Genomic DNA, 26282 nt, shown 5'->3' on the forward strand with positions numbered 1-26282 from the left:
TCATTTTTGGTCCTTGACTCACACAGTGTTATTGATAAAGGAAGACATGCAAGGCATTTATATGTCTCCCAGCAGAGCAGTTTATGGCTAATTGGGAACAGAAGGGGGTCAAAGTGCACATAAACAATGGAAACAAGAATAGAAATTAGAACACATTTCATGTCATTCCTCTTAGTCAGAGCCCTCCAACGATAAATGTTGTGTCCTGACTGCATACTAATAAGAGCTTTTCTGCGTTCCCACAAGGATAAAAGTTCAAGAAAATAAAGCTCAAGAGACAGTGGTGTTGTGGCAGGGCATGTGGATATACAGCTAAAAAATGGCAGTCAAGTTGTCAGCTGGAGATAATGATAATGGTGGTTAAGAAGAATGCACGCAAACTCAATACTTCCATATCTGTTCCAGAGATAAGATAGGACGTCCGAGGAGAAGTATGAGGGAAAGATAGTTCACAATTCAAATAAACATTTACAGTTAAAATTTTCCTTCCACAAGAGAAGAATACAAAAAATAAAAGGCAATCGGACAACCGCTGCAGACAGTTTCATCTAAAAAAGTCCACAGTGTATCTTCTGTGCTGTTTGCACCACTTTTAGTCAAAGTCACTTCAAACCAAAGTTGACATTTCAGTGAACTTGAGGTCCACCTCTCCTCCCTGCGCGGTCACAGCACAGCCTGCTGAATGTGGAGAAAAGTCGTTTGGATTTCCAAACATTTTCAAATGCGCCTCCAAACCGGTGTACTCAGTTCCCGGTCCCCATCAAGAACGCTTCTTCAAAACATAAACAGTGACAACATGCGGATATGAAATTTCCTTTCCTGTGTTTGCTCTTAGTTATGATGAAATTTACACACACTATGGTTGACGCACAGGAAATCGTCGGTGGAACGAGCGGCACATGTGCTCTGTTATAAGTTGTGTTATCTGCTATCATTGTTGTGGGGGGTTGATTTATGATTGTCAGTGTGTAATGAGCGTTAATTTAATGAATGGCCAGTGATGGAGGGGCCTGAAGTGCGTCAGCATTCAGAGAAACAGCCAGACCATGTCAGCTTAAAGGGGATAGTGGGTTATAAATGGTTTTAAACGAAGGGGGGGACAGTCTAACAGACGTAAGCACATGTGTCTTGTGTGAGTTTGCTTGTGTATCCGTGTGTATGCGAGTGTCCATCTGTCTATTAAAGGGCATCCTCCTCCCCTCCATGTGACTGAGGTCATGTCACGTTGACAATGTGACTCTGCAGGGCAAGCTGTGACGTCACAAAAGTCCTCTTCCTTTTGTCTTCCCGCTCCTCTCACTCTTTCCCCCTCGTCTCACCCGGCCCACCTCCCCCTTACACATACACTTACACCCCTCCCTGTTTCCCCTGTGTGTTTGTCAGCAGCTCTCAGCTTCCGTAGAATAACACGACAACGGGCTCAATGTGTGGCTGACGCAGACGCACGGCGCGCCGGCAAGTAGTGGTCAGCTCTGATACAGCCTACATCACTCACAGACACACACAGATGCAGTAACTCACCGCAGAAATGGTGCAAGACTGACAAGGAAATGCACGAGAAATGTCTCTGGGTTACTGCTCCGCTCACTGAGGAATGCACCAAAAATAGGACCCTCACTTTCACTCTGCTCTTTTTTTAACTTTTACTTTCTGTAGGTTTCTACAAGGTCAGTGGGGCAAAGATACTGCAGCCAGATTTTTTAAAAAAATAATAATAATAAATCACTGTTTACATGTCCATGCCTGATTACACGTGACATTTTCGTATTGGATTGATCCTCCTGTGCACCAGACTGTGATAGAATAAACAGATCGAGATCTGGAGGAGAGATGGCTGACAAGTGGAAGCGAGTGTGTGAAAGAGAAAGTAAGAGGCAGGAAAGGGAGAAGGAAGAGATGAGGAGACAGAGGGATGCAGACAGGACACGCAATGACAGGGGAGGAAAGAATGTTTAGGGCGACTGAGAATGGCGGTGAGGGGAGCGGGAGGGAGAACCGGAGGAGAAAGCAGGAGCTCCGAGACAGGCCTGGGCTCTCCAGTGTATTAACACCAGTCTGAGATGGAGGGAGGAAGCAGGGTAGATGGAAAGAGTGTTTGCACAGTAAAAAGTTCCTTTTGCGTGGGTTGCTTACTTCCCGCTGCACCCCTCCTCTTCTCCTTCTCACACTCCGTCTGTGACCTATTGCTTCTACTTGTTCATTTAGAGATTTCCTCACTGGCAGACGCAAAAGGGCTTGGAAGCAGTGAGAATGAGAGGAGAACGTGAGCAGGTGAGCAACACTGAGTGGGTTTCAGCGGACTCTCACTGTTACACAGTGCATGCGCACACACATGCACTGTGTTTTGTCACATACCATAGAGTTCGGTCTCCAAACAAAATGAGCCTTGTAAACGTGTGTTTAATAGAGAGCTGATTTAAACATTTTGCTCCCCCAGTTTCTGCCGGGAGAGACGTTTGCCTCATGCTCTCCCTTTCATCCCTGCATCCTGCCCTTTGCACGGCTCTGTGAGCCGAGCCAATGGAGGAAACCTGCAGTAATGATGCTGGTTAATGCCCTCCTTTAATGGTCTAATAAAAAGGCAAAGCAACAGATGCACACAACAGCCATATCTGTCTCGAGTGGGCTGCTCGCATGGAAAAGGAAGGGAGCAATTGACACGCACAATTTGTAAATCACGTCCATGGGGAATTTTCTCAGCTAAAGACCAGCGGAGCGGAGACGGAAGGGGGGCTTGAAAGGAGGGTCGTCGCTCATATATCCATTTGAAAAGGGGAAACAACGCGCCGACACCGATCTCTGACACCGAGAGGGAAAGTCAGAGACGTCACTTTATTGCCCAATGACTGCAGCCCCCCCTCCTGTGTGTCACTATTTCTCATCTTAACCTCCTAACTATTAAGACACTCACTTGCTCTCTGACGTAGTTTGAGGTATACGGGGCAGTGATAGTGGTGCTTAGTGGGTTACCATGACAGCCCCCAGATAGGATACCCTGCTGGAGTCCCCCGCTTGGGAGCGAGCCGGAGAGAATGAATGGGAGACGGAATGACGGAGTAGAGAGGAAGAAGAGAGGAGGTTGAGGAGGTCATGGGGAAACTTGAAAGCGTACTGTTATAGGAGAGTAAATATTAACAGTAATAGGTCGGACCTTTGGTTTTCCCTTTGAACGCAATCTTCGGGTTTGTTTAGTCAGGCCCTGCTGGAATTCCCTAGAGGAAATGAGGGGGCAACATAAAAATGATGAATTTATTACGGCTCCTTCTCCTATAATCCCTTTTACCATCGGAGGGGTGTTGCGTCACAGCCAACAGTTTCACTGTTGACTTATGACACTCTGAGGTAAGCAGAACATGAGAAATCCACAAGACTACTTTATCGTCCACCTGGACATGGAAATTAACCCACAGCAATAAACATTTATGGGAAAACCAACATTATCAGAATGGGCTGATTTGGTATTTGCTATCAACAGTCACACTTAAGTAAACACTGAAAAAAATTCCCGCTGTAACACCTATTCTAGTTCTTCCTTGTCCGTAGAATATTGAATTGTTTGGACAGCGCGCAGACGCTCCTAAATTCGAATGAATTGTGCAACTGTGCGGATTAAGAAACCGAGCGAAACGTGAGTGAAGAGAGCGAGGCATTCAGGTGATGTGAAGCCTGCGTAATAACGTGCGAATACGTGCGATGGCGCACAGGAAGCCCAGTGTAGGGCATGAGCGAATTGAGTGAAGCTTGTGTGAGTAAAGTTTGTCTGGCAGCAGGGCAGGCTGGCAGGCCCTGTCACAGGTTCCCCTTCCTCTCTGATGTCTTTGAGGTCGTAGTCTGAGTGTCTCACTCTGTTTCTCCTCCTATGGTGGTTTACACAGATTGGTGATGTAATGGGTAGCATATGAAGGCCACACACAAACACACTCTCACACACACAGACGCACACGCAAACACTGATGCTCATGCACGTTATACAGACACCGCACTTATACCACCACATACCCATAATTACACACATATACTGTACGCACACCCATTTACACAAACCCTGGATTCCCCCTTTTCCAACAAGCATGCGCCACTGTGTGCTCGATCTCTCACACACCCACACAAAACAAAAGTCTAAACAAAGATGCACGGCCCTTTTTACTTTGGCATCTGTGCACATGTGCACGCACTCCCACGCACACACTTAAAGGGCACCCACCCTGTGTCATGGTGTGTGAGTGATCAGCGCTGGCGGACGGCCTAACAGAAGACTGTGCGCTTCAGAACCACCCAGGAGACCCCCATCATGAGAGGCAGCCCGGAGAGGGAATGAGGGAGAGTGACTAACTTCACTCTTTCTTTTCTTCTCTCCCCAGCTGTGTCTTCAAACGTCCCTTTGATGTGGGAAATTAAAAAGAGCGAGTGTGTCAATATCTCCCTACGTCCAACCGCACTCATCTATTTCCTCTCCTTCTTCCCCTGCTCTCCTCCTCTCCGCGCTTTTCTTCTCCACCGTTGACCCGAGGAAAACAGAGCATGACCCTCTTAAACCACAACAACTCTGCCACCCACTCGTTGCCACCGGGCCCTCATCGTTTGGAGGGTGTTTGTTTGTCTGTGTAGGCCCACCGCCGGACTGGCAACTCCGTGTGCATACGTGCACGGGTGCGCGGGTGTGCGCGCGCAAAGCCCACCACTAATTATTTTCTAACCACACCATGAGTGTACGTCTGTGAATGAGGGTCTCCTAATCTCACACCCAGACTCAAGATCGCTTTCTTCCCTTTCCCCGCTCCCTCTCACTCTCTCCCCTTTGTGTCTGTGTGTGTGATATACTGTACAGCGTGTGTACAGTGTGATTAACCAGCCCACTGTGATGACTGGAAAATCAGTTTTGCCCTTTGCAACTGCGGGCCACGCTTTACTGCACCTGACTGAGTCTTTCCAGGCCGCTCCACATGTGTGTACGTGCGGTGATGTTTGTGCATGTACCAGTGCGTGCATGTGAGAAATCTTTCTTTCTTTTTCTTTTTTTTTTTGCCATGATTGGGTGTATTTTCATACGAGCGCATCCACGTGCATGTGTCACTACAAGCTGACCCCATCAACCCCTCCATCCTTCCACCTTAATGTCCTGTAGTGCGTGTGTGTGCGTGTGTGTGTGTCCGCTCACTGTTTCTATGCAACACTTTCAGAGGCCCCTGGTCTGGACAACACCTCTCTCCTGCTCCTATCCGTCTCTCACTCCTCACTCTTTCCTTCACCCTGGAGAGGGAGAGAAGAAGTGAAAAAAAAGAGAAGGAGGTGGGTGGGGGGGCAGTGGAAATAACAGGCTGCTGTCTCAAGAGGGGCTCTGAAAAAAAAAAAAAAAAAAGCCAGGGGTGAGAAAAACAGGGAGAGAAATTTGGGAATGTGTTTGCCGTATTAACTATAATAACTATAATATAATACAGAGAATGTGACATGACGCCTGAAACACGAGCAGCTACGCATTTTCTGACACATCACCCCTGAGACGCAAATCGCCAGCAGGCGCAAGAAAAAGAAAGGACAGGTAAAAGTGGAGGCTCCAAAAGATACATGGTTACACGAGATGTGCTGATACACACGAAAACAATGGGCTTTTTAAAACGTCTGTGCAGTGATAGAGAGAGAAGAGGGGAAGAGATTTGGAGATGGAAAGATAAAAAGAGGTAGATTGGACTGATTGGCGCAGGTAGCGGGATGCGACGGAGGAAGTGCTGGAGATAGGGACGGGACAGGACGGGGAGAAAGTGATAGAGGAAAGAAAAAAAACAACGGAACATTTTTTTTTTTTTTAAAGTTTCGCAAAGGGAGAGACAGGCAGCAGAGAGGGGAGGAGGAAAGAGAGAGGGAGAGAGAGGGAGAGAGAGGAGGGAGAAAGAGCGTGTGTCTATGTGTGTGTGTGTGTTTTTATGAATGAAGTGAGTCACTGCCGATGTGTCATAGGCCGTCTTTATAAAGGAAGTTTTAAACAAGCCTAAACACTTCACTGCGCGCAAAAATTGGACTTACCACACTCGCATCCCTCTCTCTGCATTTCTGTAGCCTCTCGCTCTCCAAACTGTCTAAGTGCCTCTCTACCTCTCTGCACTCTATAAAGACTGCAGGGGCTCCTCTCAAACTTTACCAAAGACAGAAAGTTTGACGATATTGACTTTTTTTTTAATAACATTTTCCTCCTCTCTCTGAGTGCTCCACTCATCACTGCCCTCTCATTCATTCTGTCCTGACAACTTTCCTCCTCACTCTGACTGAAGAGTGCGAAGAAGAAGAAGAAGGAGAAGAAGACGAAGAAGAAACCGGAGCACGTGACAATTTCCGGAGTTCAATTTATTTATTATTTTACTATTTATTTTTTTTATTTTTTTTCTCTCTGCTGGTTTGCTCATCTCTTGGACCAATATGAAATGTAAGTGACTATATGACTGCACGAAGGGTTTTAATTTAAAATTGCTTAACATGTTATTTTTGCTCAACTTTGTCTAATTTTGTGTCCAAATGCCATATCCTTTTTTAAACAAACAACAGATTAAAAGCTTAGCATCTTATTTAACTTTATTTATATATTGCTTGCCTGGTAATACCTTTATTCTTTGGCGAGCCGTGAACTGTTAAAGTCACACTAGGACAGGGAGCTCAGATGCTCCTGCAGTGTTATTTTGGCTCCGATTCTTGTGGTTCACCTGTAATTATCAAGCATTCATCATTTCAGCACTGTGCTGTGGTTCCCTTTTAATACTTAGTCTACCTTGTATTTGAACTTGAAAGGAAAAGAATGAATGAGCTTACTGTTAGGAGAGTTCACTTGGCTTGGTCTATATAATTTATACCACCAGCTCAGGTACCTATCGAGTTGCAGGTGTGACAATCAGCAGCATTCATTGCTTTGCTTATGGTAAAGAAGTGATGGAGATATTCTGTGTCAAAGCCCGGATTTTGATGATTTAATGATTTGCATTCAGCTTGTGAAAACATGACTCTGAAGTTCCTCAGGATTCCTCTGCCAAGTCTGGAGCAATTGTTTATATTATGGTGCAATATCTTCCCTGAAAGCTGACAGCCGTGGCCTGAGGTCATTATCATTATGGCGAGATGACAGCGCCTCTCCCCTAATTGCTTCCGTTTTCTTCTACCCCTGCAGTGCTGCTCGACTCCTCCTCATCGCTCCTCTTCTCGCTGCTATTGGCCCAGCTGCCTGTGTTCACGTCTGCATCTCCAGTGCCTCAGCGGCGGTCCAGTGACATGGATAAACTGTCCAATCAGACCAAAAATTTAATGAAGCTCACCCAAGAACTGTTGGTAAGTGAAGATCGTGTTCGTCATGATCATTACCAATGAGCCATTGATTAGAGGAGAGGCTAATGAGGCCCTGGCCATCTTTGGCTAATCGAATCGATGGCGTGGCGGGGGAGGAGGATGCTCGTCATTAATTGACCTTTCACTAACTTGTTTGTGGTGCTAATGTTAGCTTTCAGTTCAGGCAACCCCACGCTTCAAACTTCACTAAATTTGCATCACGCTGTAGAAACGCTGTTTGACCCAACTATACCAGGTTTGCTCAGGGCTTCCGTTTGCTTTAAGCTGCTTTCATTGATGACAGACTGGCTGGAGTCCATCTGCATGCTTAGATTAGGACAGCAAATGCCTTGGGGGAGATTTGACAGAGTGATCTCACTTTTAATCCACGCTGAAATCTACAAGGGAGACAAGGTCTGACTCAGCAGCGTCTTGATGCGCCTGGTCACCCCCGCTGATGACGCTTGATGGGAGGTTGGCGGCCAAGCCCGAGAATTTAAATGAAGGTGTCAGTGAATGTGCAACAAAATGACTCGCGCCTGCAACCAACTCTAGTAGCGTACCGTCTATGAAATGACAGCACAGTATATCACATGCCTGTTTACATAGAAACATGTTTATGCTCTGCGGCAAGACTGTGGAAGTCTCAAGAGAGCAGGGGCAGGTTTTTTTTTTTTTTTTTTTGCCAATTAACTGTGAAAAAACATGTTTTTTTCTAACCAACAAGTCTGACACAAAATGCTATTTTGTTGAGTGAGTCGGGGAAAATCAGATGTGAGAACTTTGGATCCAGCTGGTGATGGTGTATCAACACTATGTTTTAACAGGTGAAGAGAAAACGGAATCATATCTCTGGATCTCTCGTTACACATGACTGATCTAGATTCTATTTTTGCATTATGCAAATGTTTAAACTCTTTTGTTCACAGGATAAAGTCAAAAATAGCCACATACTCTCTCTAGTCTTGGCCAGTACATAGTGTTCAGAAAGTGTGTGAGCGACTTTAGTGCTTTAAAACAATGTTATAGGCAATTGTGCGGTGGAATCCAGATGTGAACAGGCAAATATTATCAAAGGGTGTTGGGGACAGTGTTAGACAGTGTTCAGTAACATGGAAGATTTATTTTAAATTTTCTTTCCCCGTTTTGTGTGGAATTCCACTAAAGAGAGGACAAAGTTAGGAAAGATAAATAGAATGGGAATCCATGGAAAGTCCCTTCAAAAAGGCAATGAAACTGAATCTTTAAAGAGAGAGACATGTGTGTCTGTGTGTACACACAGGCCTATGTTCCCAATGAGATTATGTATATGTGTGAGCGTGAATCGGTGCGTGTTGGATGCACAGAGTTTTGGTGCAAACACGCACGCACCGTGTGCATGCATTTTGTGGCCGTGTGCGTGCGTGTGCATTGAGGGCTCTGTAAATAGTCATGGTAGTATAGGTGCAGTGTTTAGTGTTTTGCTTTCGGTCGCCACAGCAAAGTGACTTGATAAAAATCAAAAAGATTTATCACATTCCAGTATTTGCATTCAGGAAGAAAAAGGCTGGATGCTAGGTTCTGTCGGGTGAGGTCATGGTCTACGATGGAGAGAGCAAGAAAAAGGAGGATAAGAGGGAGAATTAAAGGCTGAGAAAGATGGAGCAAAAACCACAAGAGATGAAGAGATCAGAGAGCCAACTAGATGACAAGCCAGTGGTTCTATGTGTGTGTGTGCGTGTGTGTGTGTGTGTGTGTTTCAGCGTGTGAGTGTGTGCGCATGCATGCACATGTGCATGCTGGGTTGCATGTGCTTGTGCACCTGGTGCAATACAGGGAGAGAGGAGAGGGGGAAAGGGAAATAAGGCATGAAGGGGGACAAAAGCAACGGAGACTAAACATTGGACCGCGAACATAAGTGAGCTCTTATGAAATGCTGATGGAGAGACATGAGCGACAATGCAGCACATTCATCAACAGAAAAACGATCAACACAAACAACTGGAAGCAAACAGTCGAGCAAAGAAAACAGCATAACAGGTTAAGGAAGCATTAAGCAAACTCAACCTGTTTATCCAAAACATTTCTCAGCACTCATTATCCTAATGTTGTTATGTTCCTCTACTGATTGGAAATGACGCATTCTACATCAGTCATCTCCATTTGTTCCCATTCATTACTGATTCAGGCCTACACTTTTTACACTAAATTGTACCACCGATGAGCACAGCTGCCCATGTCCAGCAGAATACTGAAAACCAGCAGTCAGGTTGTTTACCCCCCTCTGCTGGTCGTGATGCGCATGACATCTCATCTTCAGCCTGGATTTAGTTCACAACACAACTCTAGCTGGGCAGCAGCACTGCGTCATTCTATCTTTTTATAGCTGTGACCTTGGAGTTTCCCTACAGTCCTGTGTTGTCTGTCCCACTTGTAGCTTTCTTAGTCACTGCCTATGTTGTTATCCTCACTCCCAGCAGAAAACATCCTGTGGGTTCAGGTCATTTGCTCTTATTGTTGACATTTGGGGAGGCTGAATGTGGGTGAACTCACACTGACCCGATCAACCACACTCCCTTCAGTGAGAGCTACTGTCTCCAAGCACAGAAAACAGTCCTCCAATCGAGGTGCTAGACTAATACTTTCCTCATGTTGCCGTGACTTGTCTCAGGATGAGTAAAATTGCACTGATGCAAATTGCTAACGGGGCTGCTCTGTGTCTTGTTTTCTCTTTCAGAAGGAGCACCCGTTTGACTCAGATGTGGAGCTTCACAGGTTCAGGTATCTGCCAGAAATGAGCAACAGATCAGCCAGTGACCTCAACAATCTTGAGGTAATGCTCTGATAATGTGTTTGTGTGTGTGTGTCATTGCGTATGTATGTGCGTGCATGCACAAGGAGAGGGGTTGGCTTGTTTCTGCCAGTTACATCTTACCACACCCATGCGAAGTCTCTAAAGTATGTCTGTGTTGTTTCCAGCTGAAGCCCACACTCTCTCAGCTGCATGCCGACCTGAAGCTGTATGAGCACCACTTTGTGTGGCTGAACAGGATTTCAAAGAAGCACCACCACCAGCCAGTGCCCAAGTTGGCGGAGATGATCAGAGAAATGAAATCTCTCATCACTCTGCTGTCCCATCAGGTAAAGAGCTGGGCTTCCTCTTTTGATCCTCGGTTGTCTTCGCCGTTGAATCCAAAGTAAATGTTCATTTAACATCGCCTCAGCTTGATAGTATTATTAAATAAATCAGTCTGTTTCTCTTTCTTGTCCCCCAAAGATGCAGAGAGTGGAGGCACCAGTGCAGGCTCCAGCAACCCCCTCCCTCCCCCCTCACCTCTCCTATCAGTTCGACGTCCTCCAGTCCAGCCACGAGCTTCTGCAACACTTCAAGCTCTTCTGTGACTGGGCATACAGAGCATTCATCAGCCTCAAACCCAAAGTATCTGCAGTGCAATGATGAGCCAGTGAGGATGCATAGTGAGTTCCACTTCGGTCAATGAGGAAACTGCGCACTGTACTCATTGGCATCCCTTAAGAGGCCTAACCATCAATCAGTGGCATGCGTGTTGAAGAATACGTCTTTCCATCAAGCCCGTGAGGATGTATTATGCTGCAGCCAGTTACAACCATCAAGATTCCCGTTAAAGCAAACTGCCAGTTTAACTACAGAGATCATATCCTGCTTCCTCAAACTCTCTCCGAAAGGCCTTGTTCATGACCATGTTATTTATGTATTTATTTATTTATTGACTGTTAGTAATTTATTTAATTTTATTTATTTGAAGTTTTTAATGTGTCACTCTAACTTTTATTTCTGTACTAACGTGAACTTATTCACCCCCATCAATGTAATCTTTTATTTTTCTCTTGTGTCTCACTGATCCTCAAGAAAAACACAGTAGCACTTCCTGAACTTACAGCTCTGCAAATGACTTCTGTTTAAATTAACTTAATATTCTTTACATTTATGTATTTCTTTCAGCCAATACCATCTCCAGTAGATGTAGCACACATTTAGGACAGCCAAGGTCACAATCTCTCACTTACAGTGCCCTTAAAGTAAACATTTTAGAGGACGCTAACCATGACAAATGTGCCACGTATTAATGCATCGATTGATGAATTGATTTGCTTTTCAAATTCACTGAATTTGTTTGCAAATGTCGCGATGGTTACTGAGGAGGAGTGAATGCTTTCTTTTGTACCACAGACGGAGCGTCTATTTTCAATGCCTGTTTCTCATGCTCTGCATGAGGAGGCATACTTAACATTGTGGTAAAGTTGTATGAATGTGCCCTGTTGTTGAGCACTGATGGTCCTGATTAGATTCTTTGCACAAACTTGTTAGGATTAGCCTCTTGGAAGAGTAAGATGGCTGATTTTGAACCTGTGCTTTGGGGTAGAAAAGTTTGTTATTTTTAGTTAAACACCCAAAGCCTTAAAATACTATGTATTGTGACACTATGTTCTGTACAGGTGTACATAAATGTACAAGAATGTAAATTGTTGTATACAGTGCTTTTTGTGTATTATGTTGTTTTCTACAATATAATGTAGATTACTTTTCAAACCCTATCACTATCATTTTTGTCCATTTCTATTCTAGTATTTGTTACAGTATTGACTATTTATTTAAGTAACTTTGTGGAACTATTTATTTTGTGCTGCAGCGGAGCAAGTCTCCCATCTTTTTGTACTTTTATACAGTTTCATTCTTACTCACTATTATTATTGTTATTATATCATCACCTTAAATTATTGTTGTAACATCAAGATGCTTCTTCCACACACTGATTGGCCTCAATGTGAAATATGTGCCTTGGTGAAATAAATACGAGAGAATGTGCACAATGGATTTGAGTGTGTCTTTAACATCCCTTTGCCTAGTTTGGTTTAAGCTTTAACTTAGTTTAGCCGGCACCGTAAATGTAGAAATTAGAGCATACGCGAGAGCACTACGTTACCCAGAAGTCTATGCGGCAGGGTCCAAACCAAAAAGGATAAACATTAATTGTTATTAGCCAATTATGAATGAATTTGAAAAGTACGAGAGTGTATATAGATATGTAATGAATGTTTTCATTAATATGTATTAATACTAGATATTTTCTTATAAGGTTTGAAGACGTCAATCTGTCTGTTGAAGCTCCTGGCCAATGGTAGTAGTTCATGTATTGGCCCAAACAACCAATCACCGTCGCTGTTCTTGGAAGGCGGCATCGGGTGGAGAACTGCTGTTAGTTTGTACTGTGTTTATTGTTAAGGTTGTGTGGATTAGCACTGCGGTTCTCAGTTTATTTTCATGATATCAAAATATAGCCTTAAGATGAGTTAAAGGTTCGCGGTAAGTCCTGCTCTAGCCTACATCTCTACATATGTGTTTACCGAACATTTAACCAGTGTATTCCGCCTTTGAGGAGGGCTTGATTAGCTTTAAAAGGAGGCCAGTAACTGCTTTTGTTGATACTGTAAAAACATCATATCTGTACGCGCTAGGTTGCAGGGCTCTCCGGTTTTATTAGGGAACACTTGTGAACAACCTTAAAGTGTAACTCGGATGTAGCCCGTGCGCGTGTGTTGCCGTCAAGCACCGCACTGCGGGGACGGACAGAAACCAGAGCCTGGTGTACGGACCGACGGCCAGAGGAAAGACAACAAGGAGGGGAGGACCAGCTCCAGAGACTGGAGGGAGGGGGAGGAATTTAAAGGGAGCATTACTACCAGGAGTTACCCAATTATAAAACTGTATTTCTTTGTATTTCTCTTTATGTCAGACCTGCCCTGATCTCACTAACTGGGAAGACACTGATAGAGGATGCAGAAGACGATATCAATGAAGGAAAGGTGAAAGACGAGCCATGATTCTGCACCAGAACTGAGCTACACCTGCTTCCAAGGATTACCCTCACCTGCCGCCAGACTGACCTGGCGATGGCTAACTCAGTGGCCTTAGTGGTACCAGCCGAACTCTTACCGCCTCAGTCCACCACCTCCCTCTCTCCTTTCCCATCCCTCCTCGGCTCAGGGGAGGACGGTGAGGACGACCGGGACAGGGGGGAACTGGCGGAGGGAGACAAGGCGGTGGTGGAGGGCGGAGAGGAGGTGGTCCTGGACATGGTGTCATCGTCGGTCCCGGGCCCGACCCACCAGCCCGAGCAGTCGGATCATCCCTTCCAGTGTCTGGACTGCGGAAAGAGCTTCAGGTGGTCGTCCAGGCTGACCCACCACCAGCGGAGCCACAACAACGAGAGGCCCTACCGCTGCAACGTCTGTCCCAAGGCTTTCAAGGGCTCTTCTGCTCTACTCTACCACCAACGGTACTTCGATTGCAGCTCTTCTCCCCGTCCTTTTATTGTAATACATGTGTCCTGAATGGTTAATATTAGCACCAGTTCACCTGTACTGGCCCCCTTCCACACCCTCCCTCCAGATAGCAATCAGTTAAATGTATAGTAAAATGGCGGCACTAGCCTTCTATTCTGCAAAAAAATCACCCCAACGTACATATTTTTTTAATAATAATATAATGCATGCAATCCGTAAATAAACCCTCACATCACTGTGCACTACTGTAGTTTCCCAAACCACGTGCTGGTACACTGCAAAAACAATGTGTTTGTCACTGCAGTGCATCAGTGTTTCTAATGAATGACCACTTCAATTCGTAGCTGCCAAGAAAAATGTGAACTGTGAATTCACTGGACCTGGCCAGGAGACCACACAGAAACATAACATGCATGCCTGAACAATTCAGTCATACAGACTTTAATTAAAGTGATTAAAGTGTACTTTCCGTTCAGCCTCCCTTCGAATCTGTTCTGTCTTGTCGAAGCTACATCAACAGGAAAAAATCTGAATAAAAAAGTACTATGTGGAATTCATGACTGGTTCTTTCATAAATCCAGCTGTATTTTGCTAATTCTGAGAAGTTTCTTTTTTCTTTTTTTATTTTCAGGTCTCACTCAGGGGATAAGCCTTATAAATGTCAGGACTGTGGCAAAGCCTTCAAACGCTCATCGCTCCTCCAGGTAAAGTGTCAGACAAACATTTGAACAGGGGGACATTTTGTATAAGAAAGTGAAACGCCAAGAGATGAGAAAATGAGAAAACATTTCCACTGTTTCTGTCCATCACCAGGTACACCAGAGTGTCCACACCGGAGTGCGTTCCTTCTTGTGCCCCTATTGCCCCTTGACTTTTAAATGGAGTTCTCACTACCAGTATCACCTGCGCCAGCACACTGGAGAGTGCCCGTACCCCTGTGACACTTGCCCCAAGGCCTTCAAGAACTCGAGCAGTCTGCGGCGACACAAGAATGTCCACCTCGGCCTCAAACCTTACACCTGCTCGGTGTGTAACAAATCCTTCACTCAGTCCACCAACCTGAGGCAGCACATGAGGATACATACAGGTGAGAGGCCCTACATCTGCAGCGAGTGTGGGCGAACCTTTACGCACTCATCAAACCTGGCCCTGCACAAGCACTCGCACTCCAACCTCAACGCTGCAGGGAAGGAGAGAAAGAGGGCAGAGGAGAGAAGGACGGGGAATGAGATAGTCGAGGTGGTGGTCGGAACAGAGGAAGTGACGTCATCGATGCTGACGGACATGGTGGGATTTGTGAGCCAGGAAGGAACTGATGGAGTCGGGGTGGGGATGGAAGAAGTCTTTCTGTCGACCAGCTCCTCAGGCCAAAATCCAAGCCTCCTCCCCCAGCTCACCCTCCATCCCTCTGGCGAGGAAGTCTGCACGTCCAGGGCCATCGGGACGGAGGTTCACCTGAGCACGGACACCGGGGCCAGCGTGCTGCTGTACAGCTGTGGAAGCTGCAGCCACACGTTCGGCACGCGGACAGAGCTCGAGGAGCACCAGTCCATCCACATGGTTCCAGAGGAACACGGGGCCAGCGGAGAGGCGGGGCACGGGTCAGGGATCGAGGTCGGGGACGGGCTAGTGGGAGCTGGACACCTGCTGGCCGACTTCGAGGAGGTGGTGGAGACTACCACAGTGGCTGAAAGTGGACACACGACAGAGGTGCTCCTTGGATTAGCGGAGGGAGCAGACGGCAGCAATGCAGTAAGTCATCAAAATGATGAGAAGAGGGGAACTTTTCCCATTCGCATCACATGGGAAAATACTAAAGTAGGCCGCTACCAACAACTTAGATTTGTTCACATCAGCAATAGGTCTCTTTACACCTGCAGGGAAAAAAATGTGGCAAACCTCAGTGCTTGATTGATTTATAGATGAGGGGTGTCGAACTCATTTTAGATCAGGCGCCACAGACAGACCAATTTGATCTCCTGTGGGTCAGACCAGTAACATTATAGTGTAATAACCTATAAGAAACAACAGTTCCAAGTGTTTCCTTTGCTTTAATGCACATAAGTGCAAGTGCATTATGAGAATTTACATTTAATGAGCTATAAACATTTTATGAACAATCTGGAATTTCTTTAATAAAAATTAAAAAAAAAAGGGTGGGTAACCCACTCAAAAATTCACTCTTTGCATGGGAGGTGAACAGATGCAATGTCCACTAAAGCATTAAATTTGGGATATAGAGAAACCTGATTAGGTTCATTTACAGCTACGCTGCCCACGAGAGCTCAGCCTCCCACACAAACAAAACCACTGTGGCCAGAAATTAGTACCATAAATAATTAGTCTATGGCACCAAACAATTGGCGCATGCGCACGTTGGAGCTCATCTGAATCCAGTTCACAGTGTCTTCACACTACTCACAGTTCCTGGGATGCAAGATGCTGTTAGATATAGTTTGGCCATACACTCCTGCATCACTCTGTCCATCACTGTGGTGAAGAAGCACGTCCTCAGGCTCCGTCCACCTTCACAAGCATCCAGTGGGGTCTCAGCAGCTTGGTGAAATAAGTGTTTCCTAAGCACCAGTATCTCTAGCTGCTAGCGCGAAGAGCTAACTGGCAACAGTCCACAGTGTGCTCATGGTTTAGTCAAGTAGAGTTCCTGACAGAAAATTGGCTCCCACTAACTTAAAAATCTACCGCTCGCAGAACCAAGTTCTTAACAGTCACTTTCTTTCATGCTCCGTCTCCTCTCGGTTCCACCCTCCTAGAAACCTGGTAGGTTAACTTGAACATCAATAACTGGCCAATCAACACACTGACCATTTACAACACAAGACTGTGGTGCATTCAGGAACCATGTTGAACATAGGACATCCCATGTACTTTATCAACGTTCCCAAATACCAGTAGTCTTCTATGTAATTTCTACATTTTGCGCTTTGCAAATTCATGCCACGGGCCAGATTAGATGCTTTGGTGGGACGGTTTTGGCTCACAAGCCAATAAGTTTGACACCTCTGTAGACTGACATACGAATTGTGACTAATAGCTCCCACAATATTTAGTCTTCATCCTCAGACGGAATTGGTTGAAAAATCGTTTCTTGCATTACGTCAAACTGCAACCAACAGCATCAGTTTTGGCAACTATTTTATATGTCGACAAAATAGTAATCGGAATTTGTTACTTTGTATTTGGACTTTTACACAAGAAGGCTTCATTCCAGGCCAATTTTCCATTAATCACTCTACTGTACACTGTTTAAATATGTGTCAGTGTCACTAAGAACAAGGCACAAGGCAATAAATTTGTGGACTGAAACTGGAAAAATACTTTGATGAAACCTATTTAATTTCATAGTTTACTTTCCTGCGCACCGTGATGGAGCCTGCGTAAATGGCAGGGTGATGCAAATCAAAAATGCTGTAGTCTTCCCACTAATTTCGCAGCCACGGGGCCTGTAGCAGCTTGCTACTTTTGGTCGGTTACTGTCAAACTGCCTGAGATCAGATAGGAAAATGGCCCTTATCCAATCCAGTGACAGGGACGCGCATTTTTGACAGTCCGCCCGTATGAGGAGATCATGTATTTTGAATGACCAATATTCAGATCATATCTTATTCAACATTTTAGTCCCGCGGCAACAAAATAAAGCCACGCATTTCATCATAGCTTCTATCGTCTGATATTAGTTTTCGCTTGCCAGCGTCTTGTTTTAGTCACAGAAAAACAGTCTGTGTTTGTTGTTTTTGTCTTCACCTAAATCAACACTGGTTTCATTGTTTGGTAAAAACGTATGATTCAACCTTCAAGACCTTCAAGACACTCCTGTTATCTACATTTATTTATTGACCAAAACCCACCGCTGCAAATTCCATTGTGTTCAGTTTGAAGACGTATGTTGTTGATATGTATTACTTCCGTCGGTTTGTCCTCAGAGTGTTGGCACCACCCAGGCCCAGTTTGACCTGCTACAGAGCTTCACCGAGGTGACTCAGAGCTCCGAGACCGTTCAGCCGGAGGCCAGAACCACATGGGCAGGGCTGTCATGTGGCTACTGCAGTAAGACCTTTAAGACCAGTGGAGGCCTCAACAGACACGTGTCACTGGTGAGAATAACTCTTCTGTGACCGAGACTATAGACGCATCTGTATATGTGACACAGAGACTAACACGCAGCCATCAGAAAAATAAACGTCATCCCCCGTGTCGCTTTTTGTTTTTCTAGATGCACTCTCTTTCATCGCAGTCCCGATCCCAGTTCAGCTGCTCCGCCTGCGACCGCTCCTTCCCTCTCCTCTCCTCGCTCCTGACGCACCAGCACTCCCACACACCTGAGCAGCGTCTTCTGGCCGAGGCGGAAGCCGAGATAGTGTGCCCGCCGTCCCTCTCCCTGTCCCTCCCGCTGCCCTCCTCTCCGAGCCAAGGTGACAAGCAAACGGAGGGCCAGAGGGAGATACACGTCGACATCATTACCGTCAGCGAGGAGCAGGAAGAGGAGCCGGCTAAACCGACCAAAGGCCACAAAAAGACTGCATCCAGCAAGAGTGCACCTGCAGGAGGTAGAGACGTTTCCAAAGAAAGCACATCACACGGAAAAACTGCCCCGTGGCGTGGGGACGGTCTGCCTTTTTATTTAATATTTGAATGTTGAGTGTAACACAAGCAGTTGTGTAGTAAGTAAGTCTCTCAAAGATAGCCACGATGTGTCCAATATCAAATTGGTTGTCGCGCAGATAAAAAAAATCCCCTGCAGATAGTTGCAGCGATGGATGCAAGAAAACCAACTCTTCTTCTGCTTTTAAAATGTAAATTTTCATCAATCACCCTCTGCTCCTTCAAACAGAGAGGCCATACCGCTGCTCAGAATGCGGAAAAGCCTTCAAAGGATCATCAGGGCTAAAGTACCACATGAGGGATCACACTGGGGAAAGGCCCTACCGCTGCACCGAGTGTGGAAAGAGCTTCAAGAGATCGTCACTACTCTCAATACATCAGAGGGTAAGGCTGCTTTTTTTTTTTTTTTGTTTTTTTGTTTTTTTTTCTGTTACGCTGAAATGAATCCCAAGGCTTTTTTCCCCAAATGAGAATCCACCATGTGGAAGCTCAGTTTCACTGGTGCAGATGTCGTAGTCTTTGCATAAACATTCTTCCTGCATTTTAATATTTTCTACTCTGACTGCTTTAGGCTGCTGTTTAGGCCACGGTGTAAGAAATTAAACTTGAGAATTCTTCTGTTAATAAATGTACAAGTGCAGCATATATTATTTTACACAATATATATTAGATATTGCTTTTGTTGGGACAAAAAAAAAAAAAAAAAAAACCTTGAAGCTCGATTACATAAAGTGTAAATCAATGACATTTTTTTTCCATTTGTGCTTCAAGGTACACACAGGGGTACGGGCATTCCAGTGTCCACACTGCCCTCTCACTTTCAAATGGAGCTCTCATTACCAGTACCACTTGCGGCAGCACACAGGTGAGAGGCCGTACGTGTGCAAAGAGTGCGGCAAGTCCTTCAAGAACACCAGCTGCCTGCGCAGACACAGTCAGATGCACTCTGGTCTGAGGCCTCACATGTGCTCTATCTGCTCAAAGTCTTTCTCCCAGATATCGAACCTGAAGCAGGTCAGTGCTGCGTGTGTAGCGTGAACTCATCTGAACCGTTAGCAGCCCAGATTTAATTGTTCTGTTTTATGAACCGTTTTCTCCATTTCTCTTCTCAGCATGAACGCACCCATTCTGGCGAGAGACCTTTTCAGTGCACACACTGCAGTAAAAGTTTCACACACTCCTCCAACCTTCAGCTCCACCTTCGCACACACTCCTCACGCAAGGACTATAAATGCCCCTACTGCTCCAAGGAGTTCGTCATGCACTCGTACTTGCAGAGGCACATCCGCACCCATGGCCATGGGGCTTCCTTGCCTTCTAACGGCGGGGGAGCTAAACACGGCGTCGCTGTGAAGGCAAGCGTTGGAGGGGTGACAACCACCACAACCCTGCTCAACCCCATCACCTTGGAAGCCTCAGGAAACAGTGGCAGCCTGATTGTGTCCCAGCCAGCACTTAACATCCCCCCCAACACCTCCCAGAACTACTTCATGATCCAGACAGCCAGCGGCCTGCAGCTCATTCCTCTGTCTTCCCCTACACCAGCTCCTCCGCCGCCACCTCCCCCGCCTCCGCCTCCGTCCCAGCCTCAAAACTTTCTCCTCCTGCAGTGTCCCTCAAACAATGGCAGCCAGTCCAGCTTGATTCTCCTCCCCACAGCGAGCAACCCTCCATCAGCCCCCGAGCCTCAGTCTCTCCCAGTACTTCAGACTTTCCAAGCATTCCAGCCCGTCCTAAACCAGACACAGACTCAGATCCCCCAGTTTACAACTGTATCACAGCAACAACAGCAAACCAGGATCATACTTACCAACAACAATAACAATGCAAACACTCCTGTTGTCCCGCCAAATCAAAGCCTGTCAGCCAACTCCCTCCTGACCAAGCCCATATTAGGAAAGAGCACACGGACAGCAAGGGGCAGGCGGGGGCGTAAACCGAAGGCTGCCCAACAGAAATCTGCAACAGCTCCCGTCAGTGAGACTGCAGGTGGAGCTGTTCCAGCAACAAACTGTAATGCGACCGATGGCGCACAGGCTGTTACTGCTGCTAACACCCCCGCTGAGTCATCACCATCTTCTCTGTCCACTGTTTCTCATTGTCCTCTGTCAACATCTTGCACTACCGTCCCCACTCATTTATCTTCCACCGCTGTAGCCCTCACAGTGGACGCCTCAGGACCCCAAACAGCCGTTACCATGGTTGCACCAGCCAACACAGCAGCTGCAGCATCGGCTTCTAGTCCCATCCCTGCTGCATCAGAGACAAGACCTCATACCACTGTGGGGCAAATGAGGACAGGAGAAACTATGGCAGGGAAACAGTTTGTGTTATGCTTTGATAATGAAGGACAAGCGAAGGAGGGGATGAACATCGAAGGGGGCGGGGAGTCGTATGTGTTGCAGTTTGAAGGGAATGCATCCGGGGAGGCAGCCGACGGAGGGATGGGTGGAGAGGGAAAGTCGCTTGTGCTGCAGTTCAAGACAGATGGACAAGGTGATGGGGAACAGGGGGGAGATAAAGGAAGGATGATATCACTGCTGCGTGAATGGGGAGGGGAAAAACAGGGTGAGCGGCAGGCGGGAGGAGAGAAAAGCCAGGGAGAGTCGTATGTTCTTCACTTCCACACCGAGACACAGGACGGTGGTACGTCAAATGCAACATTCGGCCAAGAGCAAGACAACAGCCTGCAGCTGTCCTGCACATCTAACCAAGGTTTAGTGCCCCTCGATGGGCAGGAGGTGGTGTTTGAGCTTGGAGGCGAGACCAAGATGGAGCAGGAAGCTGAGGAGGGCATGCAGATGATAGCCCTGATTGAAGGCGAAGGAGGAATGATGGGAGAAGAAGGGGCAGGTTGCAATTCTACAAATAACACAGTTACTGAGGGTGGAGGAACCATGGAGGGCATATTTCAGCTGGAAAGTGGAGATGGAATTGTAATAATCGAGGTCAGCACCAGTGGCTTAAGGGAAGGGAGGGTGGAGAGGGGAGGAGAGGGTGAGATCTCACAGTGTAGCGAGGTGAAGTATGAAGGTGTAACAGCGGAGGCAAAGGAAAAGTCCGTGAAGGAGCACAACTCTACAAGCAGCGCAGAGGCGCAGACGTCAGCTGAAGACACATTAAGAAACGGCCCCGTGTCTAACTCCACAGAGATACCGTTCTCTAACTGAGGACGGTCTGCATGTTAGAAGAAAATAAGGTGTGTGTGCAAGTGAGTGCCTCACTGTGGGCTTTTTGTTAGCACTTTAGAGAGTTCTCCTGGAACAGAGAGAGAACATGCAGTTAGACGTGTCGTAATGCCATGGTGCCGCATACTAGAAATGTTATACATTCAAAAAGGCTGTACATGGACCTCTGAATATTCCTAAATATATTAATTTAAATGACACTGTCATTGGCAGTTTGTTTATTAAGTAATTATGTTTTTGTGAATAGCTGTTGTACACGGCCTTCTTTCTTCACAATGTTAATAGCAAATAGTAACTAATTATTAATAAATCTGTTAATACCTTTTATTGTTCGCCTTTTTTTTGCTTCCTTTTACTTCTTGTAGTTTGTATAGTCTTTTTGTGTCTTGGAATTGAGCGCTGTTTACGTTGCTGCGTCTGGAATTCACGTAGCACTTGCGCAGTGCGTATTGCGCCTACGCTACTGACGTAAAGTGACCCGTTGAACACGCGTAACGGGGACTAAAACGGAGTAACGTTGTGTTGAGAATACCGCGCTTTACGCAAAGAATAAAAGAAACAACAAAAAAAACCCCGACGTGGTGGTCATTCAATCAAACGCACAAGGACTATAAGAGAAACAGCGTGTATTTCTCGTCTGCTTGCACGACTTGGGTAGCACTGACAAGAAGGTAAGCGGAACCGGACTTCAAAGCAGGAGCGGGACGTCTAAATGTGTCAGGAGACCGCAGCGCTAACAACCAACCATATAAGGCTGTCAGGCAGCTCATCTCGGTTTTGACGGTACCTTTGATGACTGCTGATAAACGCGCAGATGAAACCTTGCGTTGTGTTTACAGAATAATGGCGCTGCAAACATGCTACAAATCCTCCGTAATCCCCATCTGCCTGTGTTGTGTGGAGCCCCTGTTAACACTGCAGCCAGATACACACTGCTTGGAGGAGTAGAGATTCACTGAAAGTGTAGAGGGCACAGTAGATCACAAACCAGTCTGTGTCATTTATGTTATGCACGAAGAAATATCCATAATCTAACTTGTTCTGTCCATGCACTGCTCTTCTATTTGTTTTAGGCACCCTGTGCACATAGTTTGGATGTTTGTGTGTAGAAAAAGTGGTGGAGTGGACCTGCACGCAACCCAAACATGGTGAGGCTGGACCTTGACCAGGTGGTGATGAGGAGGATGAAGGAAGATGACATTGAGGTGGTCAAAGCCCTCATCAAGGTTTGTGCGAGCGCACTCAGAGAAACCGCTGGTCGGGGAGTTTCGATGTACCCCTGTGAAGCTCACGCAGGTTAGTTTCACATGTACATTTCTTTGCAGGAGGGCTGCGAGGGCACAGAAAACCGCCTCATCCTCCACATCCTCACTCGTCCACTCTGCCTCTTCATCTTGGCTGTTTTCTCTTCAATCCTGCGCTGCCTTGTGCACTCTTTCATCCTGGCCCTCGCCATTCCCGTCTTCCTGCTGATTATCTATCTCAAGATCACCATGCCTCGGTCGACAGGGGTTCTGGGCAGCAGCCGGCCGTACTGGGACTACGTGGGCAGCAGCTACAGAGGAACACAAGATGAGACGCTGCAGAATCCTTACCGCAGGATCAGTGGCAAGACACCAGTGACAAAGAGGGTTAGTCTGATGGCTTGCTGACATGATTTACTTAAAAGTTTTTTAGATTGTAGTGGCCAGCTATACATTCTTTGTTTCAGCAGAGGCGCAAAATTGGATCCAAAGAGAAGGACAAGGAGGTGTCAACAGAGAAGATCAGCCCAGAGAGGGAGCAGGAAGCGGGCCAGGTCTGGGTGGCTGACAGTGATGGGGACATAATAGGCTGCATCTTCCGTGAGAGTGAGACACGGGTGGACATCAGGAGGATCTGCAGGCTGGTGACAGGATGCTGGTACCGAAGGGAGGGCCTGGGCCGACTACTCGTCCAGAGCCTGGAGCACAGAGAGAGGGAGACCGGGGCCCAGAGAATGTATGCACATGTGCCCTACCCCTCCAAGGTGGGTGAAGTCTTCTTCAAGAAGCTGGGCTATCAGCAGCTGGGGGAGGGGACTAGCGAAGAGGACGACGAAGAGGCGAAACGAGAGACTCCAGAGCGAGGCTTCCTGGGCTACCCTCTTACTAAAGTGTTTTACAAAGACTTGTGAGTGACAGTGGACTGGTTTGATAAGGTAAATGAGACATGAATGCAGATTTCTGCTGAGGGAAATGATCATCGGCATTGCTTCAGCATATTTGGAAGATAATATTTTATGGAAACTTTGTGTTATTTATTCAAGTATTTATTTATTCTATGTGCTCCTGTTACGATTGTTAGTTTCAGCGTATTTTTGTCATGTAAAAGGCCATCTCTCCATTTTCGATGAATCAAATGGTTGTCCAGTATTAACATGACGTTATGTTTTCACAGATGTGCTTTTCCATCACAGTTTGAAGTAAAATATTTATGCAAAATCTGTCTCTTGAACTGCTCGCGTGGTTCCTTTCTCAAATACCTCAGCGCACTAAAAGGTATGTGTGTGACTGCACGCACTGTTATTTGAGTGTGAACCTGTACAGATGTGTAGGAGGTTGTGTAGTTACTGTATAGGAAGTAACTGTGGTTTTCATGAATCTGCAGAATTTATTGTCTTTTATCTTTGCGCCCCATGGCAGACGCTGTTCATCCTCACATACAGTTTGTGGGTTTGTGAGTCTGCAGAAACAGCGAGCCCTTCTTTTCCTTTCACTGTCTTCCATTTTTAGTTTTCATTGTTACAGTTTTGCAACTTCAGAGCCATCAGTGACATTCTGCATCCTTTATTGTGTTGGTTATAGTTTCTAATGCTGAAACTGAAAATTGACAAAGGAAAATAACCTGTAAAAGTTTTACATCGTATGTCTTAATGTTACTAGATTTCATTATAGCGTCTGTAAAGTCCCAAAAATGCTGAATTATTATAACAAAATCCAACATACTGATATAGGTTAATATCTGCATGCAAAATATAGCGTGCTGCCTTAAGTATATGCCCAGGTATTCTGACTCAAGCATGCGTGTGGTTTGCAGGTGAATGGCAGTTTATGTGACTAGGAGGGGAAATTTACCCAACCCCCTGCTTGAGGCTAACCTTAATATGGTTAGCAGCCCTCTCACTTGCATTGCGAGTCTGCCCCACTCTTAACCTCAGACGATGTCAGTACAGCATCAGCCTGCCACAGTTAAACACCACAGGATGTTTGTACGATGTTAATGTGTGCGAGAAGGATATCTCACCATATCTCACCTGCTAAAACAAATACAGATTTAGATTTTGCTGCAAAGACACGTGAGACAAATCATAGTGGAAAATTACCAATCGTTTCATTAACTTTAATGAAAAAGCCGAGACACCCAGTGAGACAACAGTGCCGTTATATCCTGGAGTAAGTGTGTGGTCCAGATATTTTCCACCCTGTAAAAGCTGTATTTTCACTTGTGACACTTCTTGGTCATCATCAGGTTGTTTCCTCATGACTGTCAAGCAGCGGACACCTGTAAGCTGGGCCTCTACCCGCCTGATCTGTAGCTATTATTGTTGTCAGGAAACAGATGTGAGTTCACACACTGGAAAGAAAGTCTGTTTGTGACTGTGGTCGTATGCGTCTGCACGGTATGGCAGCGTGTGTGTGTGTGTGAGCGCGCGTGCGCACACGTGTGCATGGGTGTGGGCGGGTGGGTTTCGGAAAATATGACTTGGCATTTCTTACACCCGGCTTCTGCCTTTCGCTATGGGTTAAATGCACCGTACTCTATTACTCTAACGTGGACACACGCATACGCAGTGTGTGAGAGGGTAGTGCACGTGAGCGTTCACGTGTGACTGTGCCATGACCTTGGTCAGCGGTGGTCAAACCCAGAGAGCCGGGTGGGAAGTGGTTACATATAGCTTGCCACTCGATCAGCGTCTCGAAGACGAGAAAAGACGTATGAACACAAGATCAAATGTGCAGAGACATTAGGCTTAGTGCACTGTCAGAGTAATGCAATATGATGTGAGGTTTCTCAGAGCATGCAGACACACACACACACACACACACACATGCACACACACACGCTCATGAATCATTCTAAATTTTCAGGGCACCACACAATCATAGGATAAATTAGATAAATTAGTTCCAGATGATGTATAACATATAGACTGTGTTAATGACATGCCCATACAGATGGCTAACACACACACACATGCACACGTACGCACACAGATGAGCTCCAAAAACAGCTACCCTGGGAAACGGTGAATTCCCCAAACCACAGAGTGCATGAGAGGGTGAGGGGAGTCATGGGAAAGCAGGATGCCTGCATGCAGTGCCACTGAGTGAGCAGACTGGGCCAGAGCTAAAACAGACAGAGCAGAGAGCAAAATAATACACATCCTGATTTGGCACCGAGTGATGACAGCATCTGATGGTTCAAAGGCTTATGAGTGAGATTTATCCACAAACTGTGGTCGGTCAGCTGCCCGGCCAGTCTAGCAGACACGTAGGGTGAGGGAGGTCGATTACAGTTCTGCTCTCAGCCTGACACAGTTTGGGAAAACCCAGATCAGAGGACAAAGTAAGGCCCTCAGAAGTCTGGGAACGCCTATAGTTCCACCAGATCCAGGGGCCCAGAGGAGGTGGTCGACTATCATGGTTTGAAGGTAAATAGCAGCAGGGTTAGTGGGTTAGCGGCAGTCCCAGTGTGGATGAAGGTGAAAACGTATCTGGAAGTTTTTACTTAACGATCTGGGAAAACCAAAGTGGAGAGGCCAGTGACTGGGTGAGTCTTAAGTGTTCGGAAAGTTCCATCCTGTTGGCTCAGTTTACTGCCATCTGTGAAAAACACCAAATGTTG

General features: G+C 46.2%; 3 protein-coding genes and 1 long non-coding RNA gene across 6 annotated transcripts in view; 3 read left to right on the forward strand and 1 right to left on the reverse strand.

The window, feature by feature from the left end:
• Positions 1-5895: 5895 nt before the first annotated feature.
• Positions 5896-12013, forward strand: il11a (interleukin 11a). Its single transcript, XM_047599044.1, has 5 exons — positions 5896-6418; positions 7151-7308; positions 10022-10117; positions 10264-10425; positions 10562-12013. The coding sequence occupies exons 1-5, from the start codon at positions 6412-6414 to the stop codon at positions 10739-10741; spliced, it is 603 nt and encodes a 200-aa protein (XP_047455000.1). The 5' UTR covers positions 5896-6411; the 3' UTR covers positions 10742-12013.
• A 475-nt stretch (positions 12014-12488) lies between these two features.
• On the forward strand, positions 12489-21741 carry znf628 (zinc finger protein 628). The gene is made up of 9 exons (XM_047599686.1): positions 12489-12628; positions 13059-13601; positions 14240-14312; positions 14422-15360; positions 17550-17720; positions 17840-18173; positions 18458-18612; positions 19000-19242; positions 19341-21741. The coding sequence occupies exons 2-9, from the start codon at positions 13216-13218 to the stop codon at positions 21396-21398; spliced, it is 4359 nt and encodes a 1452-aa protein (XP_047455642.1). The 5' UTR covers positions 12489-12628; positions 13059-13215; the 3' UTR covers positions 21399-21741.
• A 187-nt stretch (positions 21742-21928) lies between these two features.
• nat14 (N-acetyltransferase 14 (GCN5-related, putative)) lies at positions 21929-23882 on the forward strand. Of its 2 annotated transcripts, none has more exons than XM_047598868.1 (4): positions 21929-22087; positions 22490-22642; positions 22742-23047; positions 23128-23882. In XM_047598868.1, the coding sequence occupies exons 2-4, from the start codon at positions 22562-22564 to the stop codon at positions 23569-23571; spliced, it is 831 nt and encodes a 276-aa protein (XP_047454824.1). In that variant the 5' UTR covers positions 21929-22087; positions 22490-22561; the 3' UTR covers positions 23572-23882. The 2 variants fall into 2 exon arrangements, with proteins under 2 accessions (XP_047454824.1, XP_047454825.1); XM_047598869.1 differs by having other exon boundaries at positions 23131-23882.
• Positions 23883-24827: 945 nt separating this feature from the next.
• LOC125016551 overlaps positions 24828-26282 on the reverse strand; it is a 4090-nt gene continuing 2635 nt past the window's right edge. For both annotated transcript variants that reach the window (XR_007113700.1, XR_007113701.1), the window contains exon 3: positions 24828-26260. This is a non-coding gene — a long non-coding RNA (uncharacterized LOC125016551). The remainder of the gene's footprint in view (positions 26261-26282) is intronic.

The sequence above is a fragment of the Mugil cephalus genome, chromosome 11 (assembly GCF_022458985.1).
Source record: "Mugil cephalus isolate CIBA_MC_2020 chromosome 11, CIBA_Mcephalus_1.1, whole genome shotgun sequence".
Lineage (NCBI taxonomy): Eukaryota > Metazoa > Chordata > Actinopteri > Mugiliformes > Mugilidae > Mugil > Mugil cephalus.